General features: G+C 37.1%; 1 protein-coding gene across 1 annotated transcript in view; it reads left to right on the forward strand.

Moving 5' to 3' along the window:
- Positions 1–18,783, forward strand: part of LOC121383700 (polycystin-2-like) — a 19,066-nt gene extending 283 nt beyond the window's left edge. Inside the window, exons 2-4 of the mRNA XM_041513793.1 lie at positions 2,235–2,521; positions 12,641–12,782; positions 15,007–18,783. Of these exons, the coding sequence (XP_041369727.1) occupies positions 2,235–2,521; positions 12,641–12,782; positions 15,007–16,247 (1,670 nt within the window). The 3' untranslated portion in view covers positions 16,248–18,783. The remainder of the gene's footprint in view (positions 1–2,234; positions 2,522–12,640; positions 12,783–15,006) is intronic.
- Positions 18,784–23,687: the final 4,904 nt, after the last annotated feature.

The raw sequence follows: 23,687 nt of genomic DNA on the forward strand, positions 1-23,687 counted from the left end.
CCATTTACCCAGTACCTCTCCCAAACCCATTGTGACGGTACATGCTCTTAATTTCTTTTCACCTGTGGCGATATTAATTGTTTTAGAAGGCCGTGTGCAGTTCCAAATTGCACTTATCCAGGTGGGTAACTTGTTACGTAATACTTCTGCGCGACGGTCATCGAGCTTTTCTAATACACACCCAGAGCAGGTGTGGAGGCCATGTGGCTAGTAGTTACGTAATACCTCCGCGCGACCATGGAATTTTTGGCGACCAAGGCGTCAGTAAGTCTGGCGATCAAAGAGAAAAATGCGTCTCTGGGAGTTGGGGATATATCACTTGATAGGGGGAGGACCGCCTTGTACCCCCAGGCGATATTCTGATTTATAATAAATAGCTAGTTTTTTTGAGATAACGAGGAGAACTAGGAAGGCTCCAGGGGATCACGGACGTCGTCCACTGAACGATCTATATTAGTTCAGACGGGACTTTGGTAAATATATATTTTCTGCTCTGTGTATAACCTTGATGTGATTGATGTGACTTTAAATATTTTAATACTGTATTATACCAACATTCTTTAGACAGTGTCTTCGGTCATCTGACGAAGTAAATCGTAGACTTTTTGTTGTAACATTATACGAGTATTTGGTAATATAAAGCTTGGCCAGTCATCCTAGAAGACCTAGGTAAACTGTAGGTTATTGTCTTTATTGTGATAGGTACCAGTATTAATTCTGTGTTACAAGGTTACTGAATGAGTAGTTAGGGTTAATTAAAAATTAACCAGTTAGGAATAGAGCTGTAATTCCTTTATTAATTAAGTTCCCCTGGAAGCGTTTCTCAATTATCAATGTGTGGGTGTTGTGTCACGGTGAAGTGATTAGCATATTGTGTAAACTAGACACCTAGAGATTAACTAATTAAGTGAACAGTTCTGGGTTGTTATTATTGTTGTTATTAATTAACTACTGCGGCAGTACATTTGTCAGCGTAGATTAATACAGATTCCAAAGTCTATTGTCTTTTTGTTGTGTTTTCTAGTGAACTAAACGTGCTATATTACATATACTTTATATAAGATCGTATCTCTTATCATACCTAGAGACGAGCCAAAGCGGTTTTGAACTGCCTGTTACAGAGAGATCTAATAGATATACAGTTAGGAGAGATATTTTGATAATCGTGTTTTATTCAGTTACGGGTATTATAGAATCCCCGTGACACCCATGTATTGGTGAATAGGAGCTAAAACATACCAATTACCCAGTACCTCTCCTAAACCCATGTATCGGTAAATAGGAGCTAAAACATACTAATTACCAAGTACCCTCCCAAACCCATGTATCAGTAAATAGGAGCTAAAACATACCAATTGCCCAGTACCTCTCCCAAACCCATGTATTGGTAAATAGGAGCTAAAACATACTAATTACCAAGTACCCTCCCAAACCCATGTATCAGTAAATAGCTAAAACATACCAATTGCCCAGTTCCTCTCCCAAACCCATGTATCAATAAATAAGAGCTAAAACATATCAGTTACCCAGTACCTCTCCCAAACCCATGTATTGGTAAATAGGAGATAAAACATACCAGTTACCCAGTACCTCTCCCAAACCCATGTATTGGTAAATAGGAGCTAAAACGTACCAGTTACCCAGTACCTCTCCCAAACCCATGTATTGGTAAATAGGAGATAAAACATACCAATTACCCAGTACCTCTCCCAAACCCATGTATTGGTAAATAGGAGATAAAACGTACTAATTACCCAGTACCTCTCCCAAACCCATGTCTCAGTAAATAAGAGCTAAAACATATCAGTTACCCAGTACCTCTCCAAAACCCATGTATTGGTAAATAGGAGATAAAACGTACCAGTTACCCAGTACCTCTCCCAAACCCATGTATTGGTAAATAGGAGCTAAAACATACCAGTTACCCAGTACCTCTCCCAAACCCATGTATCAGTAAATAGGAGATGAAACATACTAATTACCCAACCCATGTATCAGTAAATAGGAGGTAAAACATACCAATTACCCAGTTTCTCTCCCAAAACCATGTATCAGTAAATAGGAGCTAAAACACACCAATTACCCAGTATCTCTCCTAAACCCATGTATCGGTAAATAGGAGCTAAAACACACCAATTACCCAGTATCTCTCCTAAACCCATGTATCAGTAAATAGGAGCTAGTATGAAGACAGTTAGGTTCTTGTTCTCATTTCACTACTTATTCACTTGCAGATGAAGACGAGGAGTTCCATATGCAAGATGATTATACAAAATTATCTAGACACTACATAGCACCTGTGTCACAACGCCTCCTTAAAAACATTCGTACACGAATCATCATGGACCAGCGCACTTGGGAGATCCTGGTGGAAATCCTGCTGTATTTCACATTTGTTGTCATAGTGTTCCTGGTGGTTTTGGGCCACAGTGATGTGAAGGAGTCCTACAGTGTTACCAATGATGTTGAGAATATCTACATCCGTACATTTGAACATAACCAAACTAAATATTTTTATAAAGTAAGTTTTGCCTTATATATTAACTCTCTTTTTTTTTTTTTTTTCCGTCTTTTATTGTACCAAATCACAAATATAGCAATGCCAGTGATGGGAGCCCAAAATTACAGCTGTACATATAATAAATGTATAACACATATATCCACACACACACGCACACACACAGACATGTACACACACACACAGACATATACACGTATATGGGCTATTTTCACAAAAAGGGGCAAATAATGGTAAAGACATGGCAGCTCCAATATTTTCCACAAAATCGCATATAATGTAAATAAACAGGGATTCACATAAAAAGTTTCATCACTTGATTCACCGGATATGATATTTGGATGTATTAGAAAAGCTTGTGGTTAAAATTATATACCCAAAATATCCACTCTGTTATTGTGTATAAAAGCACACGTTATCGTTATGGAATCGCAAAACTCCCTAAAATACTAAGAGTTTGCCTTTATACTGTAAAATGTAAGTAAACCACTCACATATACATAAGTTTCTTAAATTTCAATTTTGAATATTAAAATAAAACTACACTGCATACAACTTTAAACTGCACCTAATCTTTTTCATTTTATTGTCTTTATATTATCTACCAAAAGTGTAGTGTCCAGCAAGATAGGGTCATGTGTTTATAGTGTAGTGTCCATCCAGCAAGATCAAGATAGGATTGTGTGTTTATAGTGTAGTGTCCATCCAGCAAGATAGGGCCATGTGTTTATAGTGTAGTGTCCATCCAGCAAGATAAGGCCATGTGTTTATAGTGTAGTGTCCATCCAGCAAGATAAGGCCATGTGTTTATAGTGTAGTGTCCATCCAGCAAGATAAGGCCATGTGTTTATAGTGTAGTGTCCATCCAGCAAGATAGGGTCATGTGTTTATAGTGTAGTGTCCATGCAGCAAGATAGGGTCATGTGTTTATAGTGTAGTGTCCATCCAGCAAGAGAGGGCCATGTGTTTATAGTGTAGTGTCCATGCAGCAAGATAGGGTCATGTGTTAATAGTGTAGTGTCCATGCAGCAAGATAGGGTCATGTGTTTATAGTGTAGTGTCCATGCAGCAAGATAGGGTCATGTGTTTATAGTGTAGTGTCCATGCAGCAAGATAGGGTCATGTGTTTATAGTGTAGTGTCCATTCAGCAAGATAGGGTCATGTGTTTATAGTGTAGTGTGCATCCAGCAAGATAGGGCCATGTGTTTATAGTGTAGTGTCCATGCAGCAAGATAGGGCCATGTGTTTATAGTGTAGTGTCCATGCAGCAAGAGAGGGCCATGTGTTTATAGTGTAGTGTCCATGCAGCAAGATAGGGCCATGTGTTTATAGTGTAGTGTCCATGCAGCAAGATAGGGTCATGTGTTTATAGTGTAGTGTCCATGCAGCAAGAGAGGGCCATGTGTTTATAGTGTAGTGTCCATCCAGCAAGATAGTGTCATGTGTGTATAGTGTAGTGTCCATCCAGCAAGACAGGGTCATGTGTTTATAGTGTAGTGTCCATCCAGCAAGAGAGGACCATGTGTTTATAGTGTAGTGTCCATCCAGCAAGATAGGGTCATGTTTATAGTGTAGTGTCCATCCAGCAAGAGAGGACCATGTGTTTATAATGTAGTGTCCATCCAGCAAGATAGGATCATGTGTTTATAGTGTATTGTCCATCCAGCAAGATAGGGTCATGTGTTTATAGTGTAGTGTCCATCCAGCAAGATCAAGATAGGATCGTGTGTTTATAGTGTAGTGTCCACCCAGCAAGATCAAGATAGGGTTATGTGTTTATAGTGTAGTGTCCATCCAGCAAGATAGGGTCATGTGTTTATAGTGTAGTGTCCATCCAGCAAGATAGGGCCATGTGTTTATAGTGTAGTGTCCATCCAGCAAGATAGGGCCATGTGTTTATAGTGTAGTGTCCATCCAGCAAGATAGGGCCATGTGTTTATAGTGTAGTGTCCATCCAGCAAGATAGGGTCATGTGTTTATAGTGTAGTGTCCATCCAGCAAGATCAAGATAGGATCGTGTGTTTATAGTGTAATGTCCATCCAGCAAGATAGGGCCATGTGTTTATAGTGTAGTGTCCATCCAGCAAGATAATGTCATGTGTTTATAGTGTAGTGTCCATCCAGCAAGATCAAGATAGGATCGTGTGTTTATAGTGTAGTGTCCATCCAGCAAGATAGGGCCATGTGTTTATAGTGTAGTGTCCATCCAGCAAGATAGTGTCATGTGTTTATAGTGTAGTGTCCATCCAGCAAGACAGGGTCATGTGTTTATAGTGTAGTGTCCATCCAGCAAGAGAGGACCATGTGTTTATAGTATAGTGTTCATCCAGCAAGATAGGGTCATGTTTATAGTGTAGTGTCCATCCAGCAAGAGAGGACCATGTGTTTATAATGTAGTGTCCATCCAGCAAGATAGGATCATGTGTTTATAGTGTATTGTCCATCCAGCAAGATAGGGTCATGTGTTTATAGTGTAGTGTCCATCCAGCAAGATCAAGATAGGATCGTGTGTTTATAGTGTAGTGTCCACCCAGCAAGATCAAGATAGGGCCATGTGTTTATAGTGTAGCGTCCATCCAGCAAGATAGGGCCATGTGTTTATAGTGTAGCGTCCATCCAGCAAGATAGGGCCATGTGTTTATAGTGTAGCGTCCATCCAGCAAGATAGGGCCATGTGTTTATAGTGTAGCGTCCATCCAGCAAGATAGGGCCATGTGTTTATAGTGTAGCGTCCATCCAGCAAGATAGGGCCATGTGTTTATAGTGTAGCGTCCATCCAGCAAGATAGGGCCATGTGTTTATAGTGTAGCGTCCATCCAGCAAGATAGGGCCATGTGTTTATAGTGTAGCGTCCATCCAGCAAGATAGGGTCATGTGTTTATAGTGTAGTGTCCATGCAGCAAGATAGGGCCATGTGTTTATAGTGTAGCGTCCATCCAGCAAGGTAGGGCCATGTGTTTATAGTGTAGCGTCCATCCAGCAAGGTAGGGCCATGTGTTTATAGTGTAGCGTCCATCCAGCAAGATAGGGCCATGTGTTTATAGTGTAGCGTCCATCCAGCAAGATAGGGCCATGTGTTTATAGTGTAGCGTCCATGCAGCAAGATAGGGCCATGTGTTTATAGTGTAGCGTCCATGCAGCAAGATAGGGTCATGTGTTTATAGTGTAGCGTCCATGCAGCACGATAGGGCCATGTGTTTATAGTGTAGCGTCCATGCAGCAAGATAGGGCCATGTGTTTATAGTGTAGTGTCCATGCAGCAAGATAGGGTCATGTGTTTATAGTGTAGTGTCCATGCAGCAAGATAGGGCCATGTGTTTATAGTGTAGTGTCCATGCAGCAAGATAGGGCCATGTGTTTATAGTGTAGTGTCCATGCAGCAAGATAGGGTCATGTGTTTATAGTGTAGTGTCCATGCAGCAAGATAGGGTCATGTGTTTATAGTGTAGTGTCCATGCAGCAAGATAGGGCCATGTGTTTATAGTGTAGCGTCCATCCAGCAAGATAGGGTCATATGTTGGTGCCAGATGTAGACTTTGTTTACTCCTGATCACCCTTGATCTTGATCCCCTTAAAATGTGTGTCTCCCACTCAAATGTTTGTGTTAAAGGGCAGTTTCATTGGAAAGGTTGCACTGCTCATTGTTTGGAATAAAACTTTAAAATTTAAAGCTCTGTTCTGCTGAAATTTTATAGGTAACTGTGTGAATGGTATAGAAACACATTTACGAGTCTCATTTGCAATTTTGCATTATTCCATCACTATTTTAATAATAATGTAATGTGAAATAGATACTTTTATTTTTATTTACGTGAATACCAATCTACTGGTAAACATTTTTTTACAAACCATATCAAAACTGGCTGTTGTGTTATAAGTTTACAGTTGGGATGTTAAATTTTTTTTGAACATGTCCTGCCATGAACATTGACCTGTAAATAATTAAAATAACATTTTACAACAATTATTTTTGTATTACTATCATCAAAATAGACACCTACAGTTGTGTCAAGAACAAAAATCGATGTTCAAGTTTGAGAAAGGATATTTTACGACATGTTAAAGTTGAGCAGATTTCATATTGACATGTCTGGATGTTGCTATGTACATGTGACTTGTATGGACATCTGAGCCATTTGTTGACAATATGCAGGTGTTAGTGGGATTTAACTGAGAGATTTCATATTTTTCTGGCATATATTTATGGCTGCTTGGCAACAGAATCATTAAAAAAGTTGGAAAGAAACAATGCCACCAAATTTTGCACTTATCTGAAAAACAAGTACTGTAAATCATGTAATTAAATACGTCATGATATTATTGCGTTCGTACATGAGTGAACAAAAATGCGTATTTTTATTAATGCGTCGGTTAAAAGTCCACATCACATAAAAAACAGTTGTGTTGTTATTATATTGTTTGGGCTTCATCTTTCATGTTAAAAGAACACAGTAGTTGTTTTCACAGCTACTACAGAACCTGAAGCTAATCGCATGGTGGGTCGACCAGGAAGCCCTAATTACTTAAAGTAGTGTAATTAGTAACTACACCTTATTGTTATGGGTATGCCTCGCACTTTTGTGTGGTGATTGCTTCTAATTAATTCACCAGTAGGAATAAAAGGTAAACGGGTCGCTATTACAGGGCACAATATTTCACGCGAACACAGACGTATTATTCTAACAAATGTTTTAGACTGTTTTTATACACTTGATGTGCAGCACAGGAATAGACGTTAACAAATGCAATATATTGCAACAGTGACAACTTGCGACCAGTCTAAATTTAAATGTCATGTATAGAGTCGAGCCAAATGGTTTGAAGAAATACGCACGGATTGTTGGTTACGGTTATATAATTTTCTACTGTTTCATTTTTAAAGGAATATATATAGTAATAAAATTTGTTGATTATAGTTTGAAAAATGTTCAAAACCGTTTAAATGTATACAGTAATCCAGAAGTGTAAGAAAATTAGAAAAATACTCACATCGCAAAATGAGCTTTTTAAAAACAAAACATTATATAACCGCTATGATATTCCAGGAAAGTGAAAATAGAATGGCAACATCGAAACGAAAGAAAGATTCTTGAAGTATTCACAAAAAGACTTTTAAGAACAATTGTTTTTGTATTTTGTTTCATCTTTATATTATAAAAGTTTTATTTTATTGAGAAGTATTATAGTAAAATCCTGCACATTGTTTGTATTGGGAATGAGTCTAAACAAAATGCGTCAAGTTATTATTGCGTTGATGTGTTCGCCGCATTTTTCGCATTAATTACTTGCTCGCATTAATTTCATGATTTACAGTATCCATATTTGACTCATGTAGAACAATTCTTTGATAGTGCTGCATGTCAGAACATATGTGCAAAAGGTTTAGCAGATATGACTTATCACAGTTCAACATATAATATTACCTTAACACACAACTATTTTGAATCTGATCATGCAAAATCCAATGCAGATGGTCTTGGAGCACTTGTCAGATATAATGCCTCAAAAGCAGTGACCCGAAGGGAGTACTTAATCAGAAATGCCCAAAAACTGTATCAGTTTTGTGAGGAAAATTAAAGTAGCCAGGTGAGAGTATTTTTAAATCTGTACAGGATCAGTATAATAACAGTGCAAGAGTGTTCTTCATCAAAGTGACTGATGTGAACAGGAAGCGTCCAAAGGTCAAGACAGTACCTGGCACAAGGAAGATTCATTGTGTTTCTGCAGTGGCACCAAACATTGTCAGGTTGAGAGATCTATCTTGCTGTTGTCCTGCATGCTTTCCTTTTTCCAGAGAAAGAACAGAAAGTGAATGCTGCAACTTGCAGATTTTTGGGCAATGGACACAAGCTGCTCTGCATGTACACCCAATTAACACACCTTATTCTGACAGTGACAAACCAAACATCGAAGTATCAACCAAACCAATCACATCTACACAAGTAGAACATCAGCAACCTATGCTAAAAGAAGATTCATATTATGCTCTTTATTATGACAAAGGTTATTACATTGGACGAATAACCAATACACAATGCAAGTGTCAAGTGCTTGAAGGTGATCATATTTGTATGAAATTCCTTCATGAGTGTAAAGTGACATCAACATTTAAATGGCCACAGACAAGGTCCTCCCAGACTGTCGGAGTGGAGTGCTTAGAAACTCGTTTCATCTTTCTTGGCCCTTTAACGGTTGATGGACATGAGCATTTTATTGTGCTACAGTTGCAGGACGTAAAATCCAAATATTACAAAATAAAGCTGGCAAATAAGGACATTGCGTCTTGTATGCAGTAGTGTATATATGAATGTCGGGTAATCTTTCAATGTTAATTATCTAATTATACCATTACATGCAGATTCATATCAAATATTATTTCCTAATACAATTATGAATTAACATTAAACAAAATTACGAGCAGTCTCAGTTTATTTAACTGAAATCTACATGTTAACAGAAAAAAGTTCCCTCCTAAACGAAATTGCCATTTTCACATTGCATTGTTTGAAAGCTTATATCACTGCTAATACTAATGCAATCAACATTATTTTTTAACTAGTATTCTAAAAAACCCATTGAAATTTCATTTCTAATTCAGTTATAGACATTCTGTTTGTAAGATTAGTATTTAATGGTTTCTGTTTAAAATAAATAATTTTTAAATAGAACAATATTGCTAAAATATTACCAAAAATCATCAGAAAACTTTAAAATCCTTGGCCTTATTAATGAAAATATAGTTACTCTTAACAGTTTCCTATTTTTAAAAAAACACCTCAGTTTATTCTTAGAAATGTATCACACAAAAGCTTATTATTATGCTGTACCTAGGTGTCCTCATATTTTTATGCTGTGCATGTAATCATATCACTGATTATTTTATAAACATATCCCAGGGTTCCCGCGGTCATTAAAATCCTGGAAAAGTTTAGAAATTTGCAAAATACTTTTCAAGGGCCTTGAAAAGTTTTGAAATTTTGTTTAAAACTGAAAAGTCATGGAAAAGTGTTCAAATTTCTGCATCGGCCGAGATATTTTCGATCATGCTTATCAGAGTGTGAGCGATCACTTCTTGTCACATAAGAGTGCAGAGTTACTTTTCTTGAATGGGCATAATGTCATCCTTAGAATTCTTTCATCTCTGAATCAGTATGTGAAATCGCTTCAGAAGGAACCTACCTTGAAATCATTCAAGTCAATGAAGGAGGCTACCTCTTCTCCATTATTCATTGCACAGCTTCAGTTTTTCCTGTCAGTGGCCAATGAGATGAAGCCATTTCTACTTGCGTTCCAGTCAGAAACGTTTCTGCTTCCTTTTCTAGCAACTGACTTGTTTCAGTTGATCAAGGGTCTGCTTGATCACTTTGTAGAGAAGAAATATCTAGATGAAATTCAGAATGTGAACCAGGAAAGTCAAAATATCACATGGATGTATCCAAACCTGATGTTGGCTTTGCAACATGTTATGCACTACGTGATATGAAGAAGCAGAAAAGGATTTCAGACAGGGATGTGTTGTCCTTCAGATTGGACTGTAGACTGTTTCTGTTGGACATAGTGAACAAGCTTCTGATGAAATCACCAGTGACGATGGTTTTGGTGAGAAACTTAACCTGTTTCTCTACTGAAGCCATTTTGAAGGATCCTGCTGGCTGTGTATCAGTCTTTCTTAACTGTCTGAATTGCCTTGTGAGTGCAGGCAGGCTAGAGATTAGTACTTACGACAAGATCCTCAAGGAATAAAAAAAAAAAAGATGAGACACTGAAATCCGATGCAAAAAGCAGTCTGGAATCCTTCTCACATGAAAATGATCACCTTGACTCCCTGTATGCTTCTCTTCTTGGCAACAAGAAAGAATTCTGCCAGATTTGGCCAGTAATCAAGCTTTTTTATCGCTATCACATGGACAAGCTGATGTAGAAAGGGGATTTTCTGTGAACATGGAGGCCTTAGCAGATAATCAGAGAGCCCTATCCCTTATAGCAAGGAGGGTCATTCTTGACCACATTTGTCATGCTGGAGGCATCCAGAATGTAAAGCTGTCCAAAGAACTTATGTCATCAGCACCAAATGCCAGGAATAGGTACAGACTTTACCTGGAAGAGCAAAAGGAAAGGACAGAAGAAGCTGACAGATCAAGAAAGAGAAAAGCTGAAGATCAAGAACTGGCCACCTTGATGAGAAAGAAGGCAAGGCATCAACTGCTAAAAACTGCCGACGAACATGCAGACATGGCAGAGCAGAAAAATTACGTAGCCTCCTGAGTCTTTCCAACAGTGCCAGGAAAGGTGCAAAGACTAAAGAAAGTTAGCTGAAAGAGCTTCTTTCCTACATTGATTCCATACAGGCTAGTGTAGCTAAGTGATATGCAACTTGTGTTTGACCTATTTGTCTGGTCCTGTCATAAACAGTGATTGTAAATACTTAATTTGCTACAAGTGAAGGACTATTTATGCTGCCCAGAATATTTTAACAAGTTGACTGTGTATAAGTATATTTACTAAGTGGTTTGCTACCAGCCCAGTAAGTTGTGTACACACAGTGTTTCATGCTTAGGACTGTGTAAATTTAGCATGATGTCTCTAGACAACTGCCAATCCTGGATATTCCAAGTGGCTTACCCTGTGATCAGATTGCCAACAGTAATTGGGTTACCAGTATTTGTTGTTGATCCTGTCTGTCTGCTCCTGCCATAAACAGTGTCCTCCCATGAAATCACCTTTGCGCAACTAAGCCCCAATTACATTACTTATGTTCATTGTACTCTTAATTGTTTATATAATACAATGTTTTTATATTGGTTTGAGACACAAAATAATAGGGATTGTCCCACTATTAACTGGGGAAGTCACTTTTTCATACCCCATAAACAGTGACTGTATATACATATTTACTTTCTGTTTTAATTACTTGTTGTGATGCATAATGTCTCTGAAAACCATCTTTTTCACCAATGAAAGTCTTTGATTTTTTTCCCCCTCTCTAAACCCTGTTTTTTTTATCAGGTTGAACATTCAGTTTTACCAGATTTCAATTTTATCTCATGGCAGTGTGATACGTATGTACATGTTTACAGATTTGTGTGCGAAAAGGTCATTACATATTTTTGAAAAGTCATGCAAAAGTTTTGAAATTTGATTCTTGGAAGTCTGCAGGAACCCTGATATACTTTTCCAGCAGTGGTGACTCTGACAGCAACACCTTTTACATTTAGCTCAATCTTACAGTTTTACATTTAGCTCAATCTTACAGTTTTACATTTAGCTCAATCTTACAGTTTTGTGTTTCTGACAAACTAGAAGTCCTACATCAATGAAACTAGATTTTGTTTTGTTTTAAATTAATCAAAATGTTAATTTAATTTTTTGTTTAATTATTATTTTTAAAGTTTAATTTTAAAATAAATATATATAGATAAACATCCATAAATGCAATTGTCAGTTAAATGGAATAAGTTTATAGTCAGTAATATGGAATAAGTTTATGGTCAGTAATATTGAATAAGTTTATGGTCAGTAATATTGAATCACTTTATGGTCAGTAATATTGAATCACTTTATGGTCAGTAATATTGAATTACATTATGGTCAGTAATATTGAATCACTTTATGGTCAGTAATATTGAATCACTTTATGGTCAGTAATATTGAATTACATTATGGTCAGTAATATTGAATAAGTTGATGGTCAGTAATATTGAATAAGTTGATGGTCAGTAATATCAAATAAGTTGATGGTCAGTAACATCGAATCAGTCTATGGTCAGTAATATTGAATAAGTTTATCGTCAGTAATATCGAATAAGTTTATGGTCAGTAATCTCGAATAAGTTGATGGTCAGTAATATTGAATAAGTTGTCATTAACATCGAATAGCCGAGATATTTGATTCTGGTGAATGTTAAGCGACTCAGTTGACTATGCTGGTTTACATATATGCTTCTAATTACCTTTTGCCAAACATTTCACAATACACGACGAGGTCACATGCTGGTTTACATATTTGCTTGTCATCAGGTAATAACCATGTTGTATTTGACCATATGCAGAGTTTCATGTTGGTTTTACAGTAGCAAATTGAGTTTTATATACATGTTTATCTTTTCTCTCTGTTTTGACAGGTAACTGACTCACACACTATGTGGGAATATTTGAATGATACGTTTTTGGACAAAGTCTTTTTTGGGCCGTCCACTCCAATTCCAAATGCACTATCATTTCTTGTGGGAAGGACAAGATTGCGACAAATAAGAATACGTGAAGGTAATCAGGAACCCAGGGCCCCTGCTTAGGAAACTTTAAAGTATAGACTCTTCTTTTTCTTCTTTCTTTTTTGTTTTCCTTCTTCTTTTTTTTATCCCACTACCCCCTTTTGTTTTTACTCCTTTGAATTCCATCTCATTTCTTCCCGATCTGGCAAATACTCCTTTCTTTTAACTTCTTTCGCTGTCTACCTTCACATCCCAGTTCTTGTCTCTCCAACCGCAACAGCTGCTTATCTCTTGTAGCTATGTGTACAATACACCTGTAATTCCCCATCATATGTGACTGTTGCATAACCTGTATGAGGGAAGTAGGTTTTCTCTTTTGCTTTTAATCAAATGTCAAAACAATTATTATGTTAGACACCATGATCGCAAAAGTTTAAAATGTTTGAGGGGCGGTACATTGCCCAGTGGTAAATCACTAGCCTATAGTGCAGTCATTCTAAGAATGATCCCTGTCACTTGGCCCACTGGGCTATTTTCGTTCCAGCCAAAGCACTATGACTGGTATATCAAAGGTCGTGGTATGTGCTATCCTGTCTGTGAGATGGTGTATATAAAAGATCCCTTGCTACTAATGGAAAACTAGTCATTGTCTTTTCTAACACATAAGATCATCAAAAACAAAGATCAAAGTTAAAATCCCTTGAACTGGAAGTATTGGTCGATGCCGTCGGTGTTTATCAGCATATTATTTTTGGTAAATTCAGTGATAAACAATATAAAAAAGACTTTCTAATAGCTCCATCTTCAAGTGGTCTGGCATCATATTCATGATCCTCATCTACATTTGTCTACTGTGTCATCACTTTATACCTCCATGGTTGTCAACATCTTCATTTTCAGGCCATGGTGTATTTCTCTTTTCCGCATATATTCTCCAGTATCAGGATGTTAAACGCAGTGATATCATAGTCTAAACAAGATAGATGTATTCATATGGGCTGACATCATGGAATGGGTTTGTCTTTCATAGCTAGGAATGGGAGAAAAACATTTATCAGGAACAAACATCAGTCAAGAAATATGCCATTGATTGATACCACACACTGCACATTGGTTGCATGGTATCTTTTGTGGCAGATATACAAATACTCATCTATCAAGGGACCATTGATGGAGTCGTCTAAATCCTCAAGGTTGTATTTTAGCATTTTTATAAGGTAATATTAATGCATATTCCATGGCTCAAAACAAGGGTGTCATAATGTTAACGGATAAAATATCAAAGGTCAATAGGTCAGTGAAGAAAATGTGGCATCTGGGTCAAAATGTCAACCTGTGTGTGTGTGGAGAGAGAGAGAGAGAGAGAGAGAGAGAGAGAGAGAGAGAGAGAGAGAGAGAGAGAGAGAGAGAGAGAGAGAGAGAGAGAGAGAGAGAGAGAGAGAGAGAGAGAGAGAGAGAGTGAGTGAGTGAGTGAGTGAGTGAGTGAGTGAGTGTGTGTTGCTCATTACAAAATTTGGAATAATTAGAGGATGCTCCAGTGTTAGGTTCTCTGACTCATTAGCCAGCCTGTCTTTGATAAATATATATATATATATATATATATATATATATATATATATATATATACATGTGTGTGTGTGTGTGTATATATATATATATTGCTTCATCTGCTATTTAGCTTGTAGTTCTCTTATATTCTAGTTCCATAATGCTCCCAAGATAATAATGCTCCACCTCACCTCATGCTGTATTATTTTTAGTAGGCAATTTTGTTTTTTAGCAGAACATATTTATTTTTATCCGCTACTTTATCTTACTTGATATCTGTTAGCTTGTAATATGGACTGACCAACTGTGTGTAAACATCATGACACACACGAACACAAACATAAAATAAAGACTTAAACTGTTAACATTTTCATGCTTTCTATGCTACATTAAGACAGATATACATAAATAGAGATATAATGTTAATGGCATTCATAAAGACAAATTAAGAGAACATGATGACATTTTTGTTTATTGACGTGTTAGATGTCAAATATTACACGTTATACATGTTAACAAAGTCGAATGTTATACATGTTAACAATGTCAAATGTTACACATGATATACATGTTAACAATGTCAAATATCACACATATTAACAATGGCATACACATAACAATGGCTTTGGGAACATAGCCATATACACTTTATAATGTGTGTGTTTGTGCATGCATGTGTTTAATTAAATGTTTTCTAATGATAATCTTGCTTTCTTATTTTCTTTTAGAACCTTGTATCTACTTTTTGGATTTGAAGTCAAGACTAAATTCATCAGAAGAGTGTTTTCCACCCTATAGTTATGGTGCTGAAGAATCTCGTTCTTACACTGAACACTGGGAACATGAAACAACTGACGAAGAGATAACAAAGTGGACATATCAGTCTAGTCTAGACACCCTTCCAATTATGGGAAGGCTCGACATCTATCCTGGTGGGGGATATATTCTTCAGTTACCAAGACATCCTTATAAGGCACGAGAGCTTATAGAAAAAGTTAAAAAGACAAAATGGATTGATGAACGGACGCGGGTGGTGTTTGTGGAATTCACTCTTTTCAACCCAAATGTCCAGCTGTTTACTGTAGTGGTGCTTATGTTTGAATACTCCAACACTGGTTTCGTGTTTCCCTACCATCTGATTTACACGGCTAACTTCTATCACTACCAGAATGAATTTGAGACCTTTGTTGCCGTTGTCGAGGTCCTCTTTGTTATATATCTGTTTATTTTTACTTATACTGAATTAAAAAAAAGTCTTAAAATGAAATGTCTTGACTACTTCAATGAGTCATGGACATTCGTTGAACTAACCATTTTGTGTTTAGCGTACTCCACTATTGCTCTGTTTATTAATCGGCTTCTTGTGTGTAATAATCTGATGAACACTTTTGCAGACAATAATTTTGAGAAGTTTGTTAATTTTCACACTGCTGCATTTTATGATTCCTTACTAAGATACGTTATGTCAGCTTTAGTCCTGTTGGTAATTCTCAAGTTCTTCAAACTGCTTCGTTTCAATGTCCGATTATCCATGCTTGCAAAAACACTTCATTCCGCAAGAGGAAGACTGATCGCATATTCGTTTTCTTTGTTTGGATTTACCATGGCATTTGCTATATTTGCTGTTCTGGTCTTTGGCACTACACTTGAAGGATACAGAAATATTCCAAGGACGGTTATAACCATGTTCCTTTTTATGATGGGAAAGTCTGATTACTATGGTCTTTATGAAGGCAATGCTGTTCTTGGTCCGTTGTTTTTCTTTGTCTTTTCATTGACATTTCAGTTTCTGTTTGTGCAGTATTTTATTACTCTTCTTATGGATTCATTTCATACTACCAGGATTCACTTAGCCTCGGTAAAAACTGAGGTTCACATGGTTCAGTACATTCTTAGGAAATTCCGTTTGATAACGATGGTTGATTCACAAAAAAAGAAGGAAAAACGTAAAATTGTTGAAGATTTCTAAAATCTGTTTGTTAATTGTTCCAAAGTATTTTGTTACAGGCAAAATGTTCCTTTTTATGATGGGCAAGTCTGATTACTATGGTCTTTATGAGGGCAATGCTGTTCTTGGTTCATTGTTTTTGTTTCTCTTTTCATTGACATTTCAGTCTCTGTGCAGTATTTTATTACTCTTCTCATGGATTCATTTCATATTATTATGATTCACAGAGCCTCGGTAAAAACTGAGGTTCACATGGTTCAGTACATTCTTAGGAAATTCTGTTTAATAACGATGCATGATAACGATGGTTGATTCACAAAAAAAGAAGGAAAAACGTAAAATTGTTGAAGATTTCTAAAATCTGTTTGTTAATTGTTCCAAAGTATTTTGTTACAGGCAAAATGTTCCTTTTTATGATGGGCAAGTCTGATTACTATGGTCTTTATGAGGGCAATGCTGTTCTTGGTTCATTGTTTTTGTTTCTCTTTTCATTGACATTTCAGTCTCTGTGCAGTATTTTATTACTCTTCTCATGGATTCATTTCATATTATTATGATTCACAGAGCCTCGGTAAAAACTGAGGTTCACATGGTTCAGTACATTCTTAGGAAATTCTGTTTAATAACGATGCATGATTCACAAAAAAAGAAGGAAAAACGTAAAATTGTTGAAGATTTCTAAAATCTGTTTGTTAATTGTTCCGAATTATTTTGTTACAGGCAAAATGTTCCTTTTTATGATGGGCAAGTCCGATTACTATGGTCTTTATGAAGGCAATGCTGTTCTTGGTTCATTGTTTTTGTTTCTCTTTTCATTGATATTTCAGTTTCTGTTTGTGCAGTATTTTATTACTCTTCTCATGGATTCATTTCATACTACCAGGATTCACTTAGCCTCGGTAAAAACTGAGGTTCACATGGTTCAGTACATTCTTAGGAAATTCCGTTTGATAACGATGGTTGATTCACAAAAAAAGAAGGAAAAATGTAAAATTGTTGAAGATTTCTAAAATCTGTTTGTTAATTGTTCCAAAGTATTTTGTTACAGGCAAAATGTTCCTTTTTATGATGGGCAAGTCTGATTACTATGGTCTTTATGAGGGCAATGCTGTTCTTGGTTCATTGTTTTTGTTTCTCTTTTCATTGACATTTCAGTCTCTGTGCAGTATTTTATTACTCTTCTCATGGATTCATTTCATATTATTATGATTCACAGAGCCTCGGTAAAAACTGAGGTTCACATGGTTCAGTACATTCTTAGGAAATTCTGTTTAATAATGATGCATGATAACGATGGTTGATTCACAAAAAAAGAAGGAAAAACGTAAAATTGTTGAAGATTTCTAAAATCTGTTTGTTAATTGTTCCGAATTATTTTGTTACAGGCAAAATGTTCCTTTTTATGATGGGCAAGTCCGATTACTATGGTCTTTATGAAGGCAATGCTGTTCTTGGTTCATTGTTTTTGTTTCTCTTTTCATTGATATTTCAGTTTCTGTTTGTGCAGTATTTTATTACTCTTCTCATGGATTCATTTCATACTACCAGGATTCACAGAGCCTCGGTAAAAACTGAGGTTCACATGGTTCAGTACATTCTTAGGAAATTCCATTTGATAACGATGCTTGATGTACAAAAAAAAGCAGGAAAATCGTAAAATTGTTGAAGATTTCTAAATTCTGTTTGTTAATTGTTCCAAAGTATTTTGTTATAGGCAAAATGTTCCTTTTTATGATGGGCAAGTCTGATTACTATGGTCTTTATGAGGGCAATGTTGATTCATTGTTTTTCTTTTTCTTTTCATTGATATTTCAGTTTCTGTTTGTGCAATATTTTATTACTCTTCTCATGGATTCATTTCATACTACAAGGATTCACAGAGCCTCGGTAAAAACTGAGGTTCACATGGTTCAGTACATTCTTAGAAAATTCCGTTTGATAACGATGCTTGATTCACACAAAAAGTAGGATAAACGTAAAATTGTTGAAGATTTCTAAAATCTGTTTGTTAATTGTTCGAAAGTATTTTGTTACAGGCAAAATGTTCCTTTTTATGATGGGCAAGTCTGATTACTATGGTCTTTATGAGGGCAATGCTTTTCTTGTGTCATTGTTTTTCTTTCTCTTTTCATTGACATTGCAGTTTCTGTTTGTGCAGTATTTTATTACTTTCCTCATGGATTAATTCCATGCTACAATTATTCGGTAAAATCTGAGGTTCACAAAAAAAGCAGGATAAACGTACAATTGTTGAAGATTTCTCAAATCTGTTAATTGTTCAAAAGTATTTTGTTACAGGCAAAATATCCGATTATGAAGGCAATGTTGTTCTTCGTCCGTTGTTTTTCTTTCTCTTTTCATTGACATTTCAGTTTCTGTTTGTGCAGTATTTTATTACTCTTCTCATGGATTAATTTCATATTATCAGGATTCAGATAGTCTTGGTAGAAACTGAAGTTCACAAAAAAGCAGGAAAACCCTAAAAATTTTGAAGATCTGTTTGTTAATTTTTCCAAAGTATTTTGTTACAAAGTGAAAATAAAATATACTGATTGGTTCTGATTGTTTTTATTTTCTCCAGGTAACTCATATCAAAGATATTTCAATCTGCTGAATCGTGCATGCACTATGATCACAGTTAACAATCCTTTACAGCTACACCAAAATATGTCCTGTCCTTGTTCTGTAATGAAATAAACTCGTAGTAATACTCTACTTTTAAGATCCTGCATAGATTTCATCATTATTATCATTATTATTATTTTGTCCAATGTTATTTACATTCCTGCAAATCGGGTATTGATCACAGAAAATGTTTTCCTTTTTACTTTTAATCATACTCTAGCTTTTGTAACCAAATGGGGCTTGCTTTCTTTGCCTTATACAGTGAAACCCCACAAAACCAGACCCACAGTGAACTGAGATTTTCTCACGGTCCCCTAATATACCCATGTTTTAACAATAAAATGTATCCTCTAAACTAGAAACCCCTGGCAATTGAATACCAGACAAATAATATGGTGAGGATGTGTTTATTTTATGCCTGAAAACCAGACGATCAAATTGATATTATAAACAAGAAAATATATTTAATGTCCAACTTTAGTTATAAAAATCCCACTGAACATGATATTAACTAGGTATTCACATTTTAATAAAGAGACAAAAGCTAACAAGCAGTGATAAATACAAAATGTTTTTGTATAGTGAGCACTCTGGACCCTCTACAGGCATGTAAAAAAAATTCAGGATGTTAAAACTACACATTTTTCATTTACTTACATGTAATATATAAATCATACAATTTAGGTTATACTAGGCTAAACAATTTTGTCTTTGCTATTAAAAAACTCAATATCAGTTGTACACTCAGCTGAATGAACATTATATGAAAGCTGTGTCGGACCTAATTGTTCACAAAACGCAATTCTTCATAAGTAATGGTGCATTTCCTTTCCTTAAAGTATGGAAATGTTTTATTTCGGTTGTGCCCTCTAATATAATACTCTGGCTAAGTTAAATCTCAAATACATAGATCATGAAAGTAAAGGGAAAGATGGGACAAAATTAACATGTTACCTTCAAATAGCAAGAATAACCACACAATGTTTATTTTGATTTTCATGTCCATATGTTATTAATTTAGAATGTTTTAGAATATCATTTGGCATTGGCAAGGGCCTAAGCAAAGTTTATACATGATTAGGGCCATATCTCGACATAATGTTGAACTGGCATTTGGCAAATTGGTGCTTGATTCCAGGAAACTCATCTAGTGCCTCATCTATACGACAGCCATTCCCGAGGAGATCCTCTACTGGAGATTTAATCCCTCTTGCACTGTCACAAGAGGACTGCCATTCCAGACTAGTTTACTAAATTAAAACTAACTCCGGACAGCTCATTAGAATAAGTACAGATGTGTTGACATGTATTTATGAATCGGTGTAATAACAGTGATGATACTAGGTGTTCGCGAAAGGTGAGCCTATCCTGAGCCATCGGTGGCACCCATCATGAATACTCCCACCACAGCTGTCATGTAGTTCATCAGTCATAATTTTTGTCAGTGGTACATCGTGTTTAGTGGATATCGTCTCCCAATGTCTAGCAATAAAACCTTTTGAATGCCCCCACGAATCCCTGGACATCATAACTGATGGAATAACTTCTGTTTTAGAATGATATGGCATTGTTTTAAATATGCATACAATGAGCATGACTTGGGTATCTTAGAAGTTATGATATGTAGCTGGATCAGAAGGTTGCTCAACATATAGTTTAGTTTATAGACCACTGTTGTTTTGAACCTCCATGCGTAGATCGAGGTACGAAACTGATTTAATATCTTCAAATGTTTGGGGGGGGGGGGGGGTATTTATAGTAACGTTATAAAAGTTTGTTTTATGAATGAATGAATGAATATCTAACGACACCCAGCACAAGTTTTGTTTAACGACACCACTAGAGCATATTGATTTATTAATCAGCGGCTACTGGATGTCAAACATGGTAATTTTGACAGATAGGATAGCACATACCACGGCCTTTGATAGACCAATCGTGGTGCACTGGCTAAAACGAGAAATAGCCCAATGTGCCCACAGACACACACACATATGTTTATATATATAAACAATCGTTGCTGCTACTGGATCAAGAAAAGTTATATACAGTGACAAACAATCACATTTGAATTATTTTGGAGGGCTTTCTTTTGACTACGGCGGAAGGAAGGAAGTAAATGTTTTATTTAACGACGCACTAACGCATTTTATTTACTGTTATATGGCGTCGGACATATGGTTAAGGACCACACAGATATTGAGATAGGAAAACCGCCATCGCCACTTCATGGGCTACTTTTTGATTAGCAGCAAGGGATCTTTTATATGCACCATCACACAGACAGGATAGCACATACCAAGGACTTTGATATACCAGTCGTGGTGCACTGGCTGGAGCGAGACACAGCCCAATGGGTTCACCGACGGGAATCGATTCCCAGGACTACGGCGGAGGTCGTAGTTAATAATGCAACTAGTGGTACAGAAACTCGCATCTAGTCATTTAGTCAAATTAATGTACACGTCAGTTCGTACACTGTGATATACACACAAGTATATACATATTAATTGCAAATATCAAAACGTTATTAAGATGCCGTTTTAACGAGACAATCTGCAAGACGTGTTCGTAAGTATTTTTGTTGAGCACAAAAAATATTGTACATTTTCTTTTTTGTAAAAGAAGGAGATTGCACACTATCTGAGAAACAATAATAGAAATAGGAAACTTCATTAACGTCAAAAACTAAAATAAGTCGACGACTACTCCACGATTCAGTAATAACAAAGGGCCTTTGTTGCAAGTAACTGGAACATCAACGCGCATATATATGTTGCCAGGGCATTCCATGTGTCCCCAAGCACCATCTCATGAACAGACTGTGGGACCGTTACCAGCAACATGGATCAACACGTGACCTCCCTAGATCCGGTCGACAACATGGATCGGACCTCCCTAGATCACTCACTACCCCGGGCAGGACCGCTACATCCGGGTACGCCACCTTCGGGAACGATTGACTACTGCCACCTCCACAGCCGCAGCAATACCAGGTTTGCACAGGATATCCGACCAGACCGTACGGAACCGCCTACGTGAGGTAGGAATTCGTGCCAGACGTCCAGTTCGAGGTGTCATCTTAACACCACAACACCGTCGACTCCGACTGCAGTGGTGCCAGATTCATCGACAATGGCCTCAACTGCGATGGAGACAGGTGTGGTTCAGTGACGAGTCCCGATTTCTGCTCCGACGTCATGATGGAAGATGTCGCGTGTATAGGCGTCGTGGTGAACGTTATGCGGCAAACTGCGTGCAGGAAGTGGACAGATTCGGCGGGGGTAGTGTCATGGTGTGGGCAGCCATCTCACACACTGGCAGAACTGACCTGGTCCACGTGCAGGGCAACCTGAATGCACAGGGCTACATTGACCAGATCCTCCGGCCACACATCGTTCCAGTTATGGCCAACGCCAACGCAGTGTTCCAACATGACAACGCCAGGCCTCACACAGCACGTCTCACAACGGCTTTCCTACAGAACAACAACATTAATGTCCTTCCTTGGCCATCGATATCACCGGATTTGAACCCAATTGAGCATCTATGGGACGAGTTGGACCGACGCCTCCGACAGCGACAACCACAGCCCCAGACCCTGCCCGAGCTGGCAGCAGCCTTGCAGGCCGAGTGGGCCACCATCCCCCGGGACGTCATCCGTACTCTGGTTGCTTCAATGGGCAGGCGGTGCCAGGCAGTTGTCAACACACGCGGAGGCCACACCCGGTATTGACTCCAGATGACCTTGACCTTGGTGGTGTGTCCTATCACTTACTCACAATGGACTAGAGTGAATTGTGAACAATCCTGCAACATTTGGTAATTATCGGACTCACCATTCAATAATTAAATCAATTCTCCAAATGTTACGACAATGTGGTTTTGCGTTTCTTCTTTTGAAGAGTATATATGACAATTAACACATGGCATTACCTATACTGTCACATATAGTTAACATGTATATCGAACCACGTAGTACTAATACATGCATGTTCCTACCAAACAATACATTCACAATGCACATGGCATAACAACATACGTTAATAATTTATACAAATATACAATCCATAGTAATTCATCATTACTAATGTTTAACACATTCAAATACATTACGCCATATGCAGATATATATATAGTTCAGGTATATTCCAGGTAGTCCGACGGACTACGTGTTTGCAGCTTTAGGTAGTCCTGTTAATTTTCAGGTAGTCTCAAACTACCGGACTACCAGGTTTCGATCTTAACGGTAGTCCGGTAGTCTGATACTACCTGAAAATTAACAGGACTACCTGAAGCTGCAAATATGTATTTTAAGATTTATTGAGCACAAATGTAACGTTTTGTGGATCTCCTGACTATGCTGACTTATTTCAAACAGTAGAAATTGAGGTTTGTTTAGAAAACAATTGTATTGCATATAACTTGACTGGACCCATCATATCACATTTATGTACAGTACACGATGCAAATTATTTTGGTCTCAACTGTTAACGCATCTGATCTAAACTGAGCATGCGCAAGTTACACAAATATATTTTGTAGTGGATGCAGTTTTCAGCCAAAATAAAATTAATTTTTGAATTCGGAACATAACCGGATTCTTCGTACATTTTCATAGAATGGTAGTTTAATTTGCCAACGTCACGTCGGAATGAAATAACTGTGAAGTTGACCATTCTCAGCAAAACAATAATTATGTATCGATCGGCAGTTGTCGCAAGTTTTCATAAAACGGTACAGGCGTCACCGAAGTTAACACACTTCCAAGCTAACTTGCGAAGAGGATAGACGTCTCGCCATGTACTCTCGAGTTACCTCCAACCCCCAACCCCC

Source organism: Gigantopelta aegis, chromosome 10 (genome assembly GCF_016097555.1).
Source record: "Gigantopelta aegis isolate Gae_Host chromosome 10, Gae_host_genome, whole genome shotgun sequence".
Classification (NCBI taxonomy): Eukaryota; Metazoa; Mollusca; class Gastropoda; order Neomphalida; family Peltospiridae; genus Gigantopelta; species Gigantopelta aegis.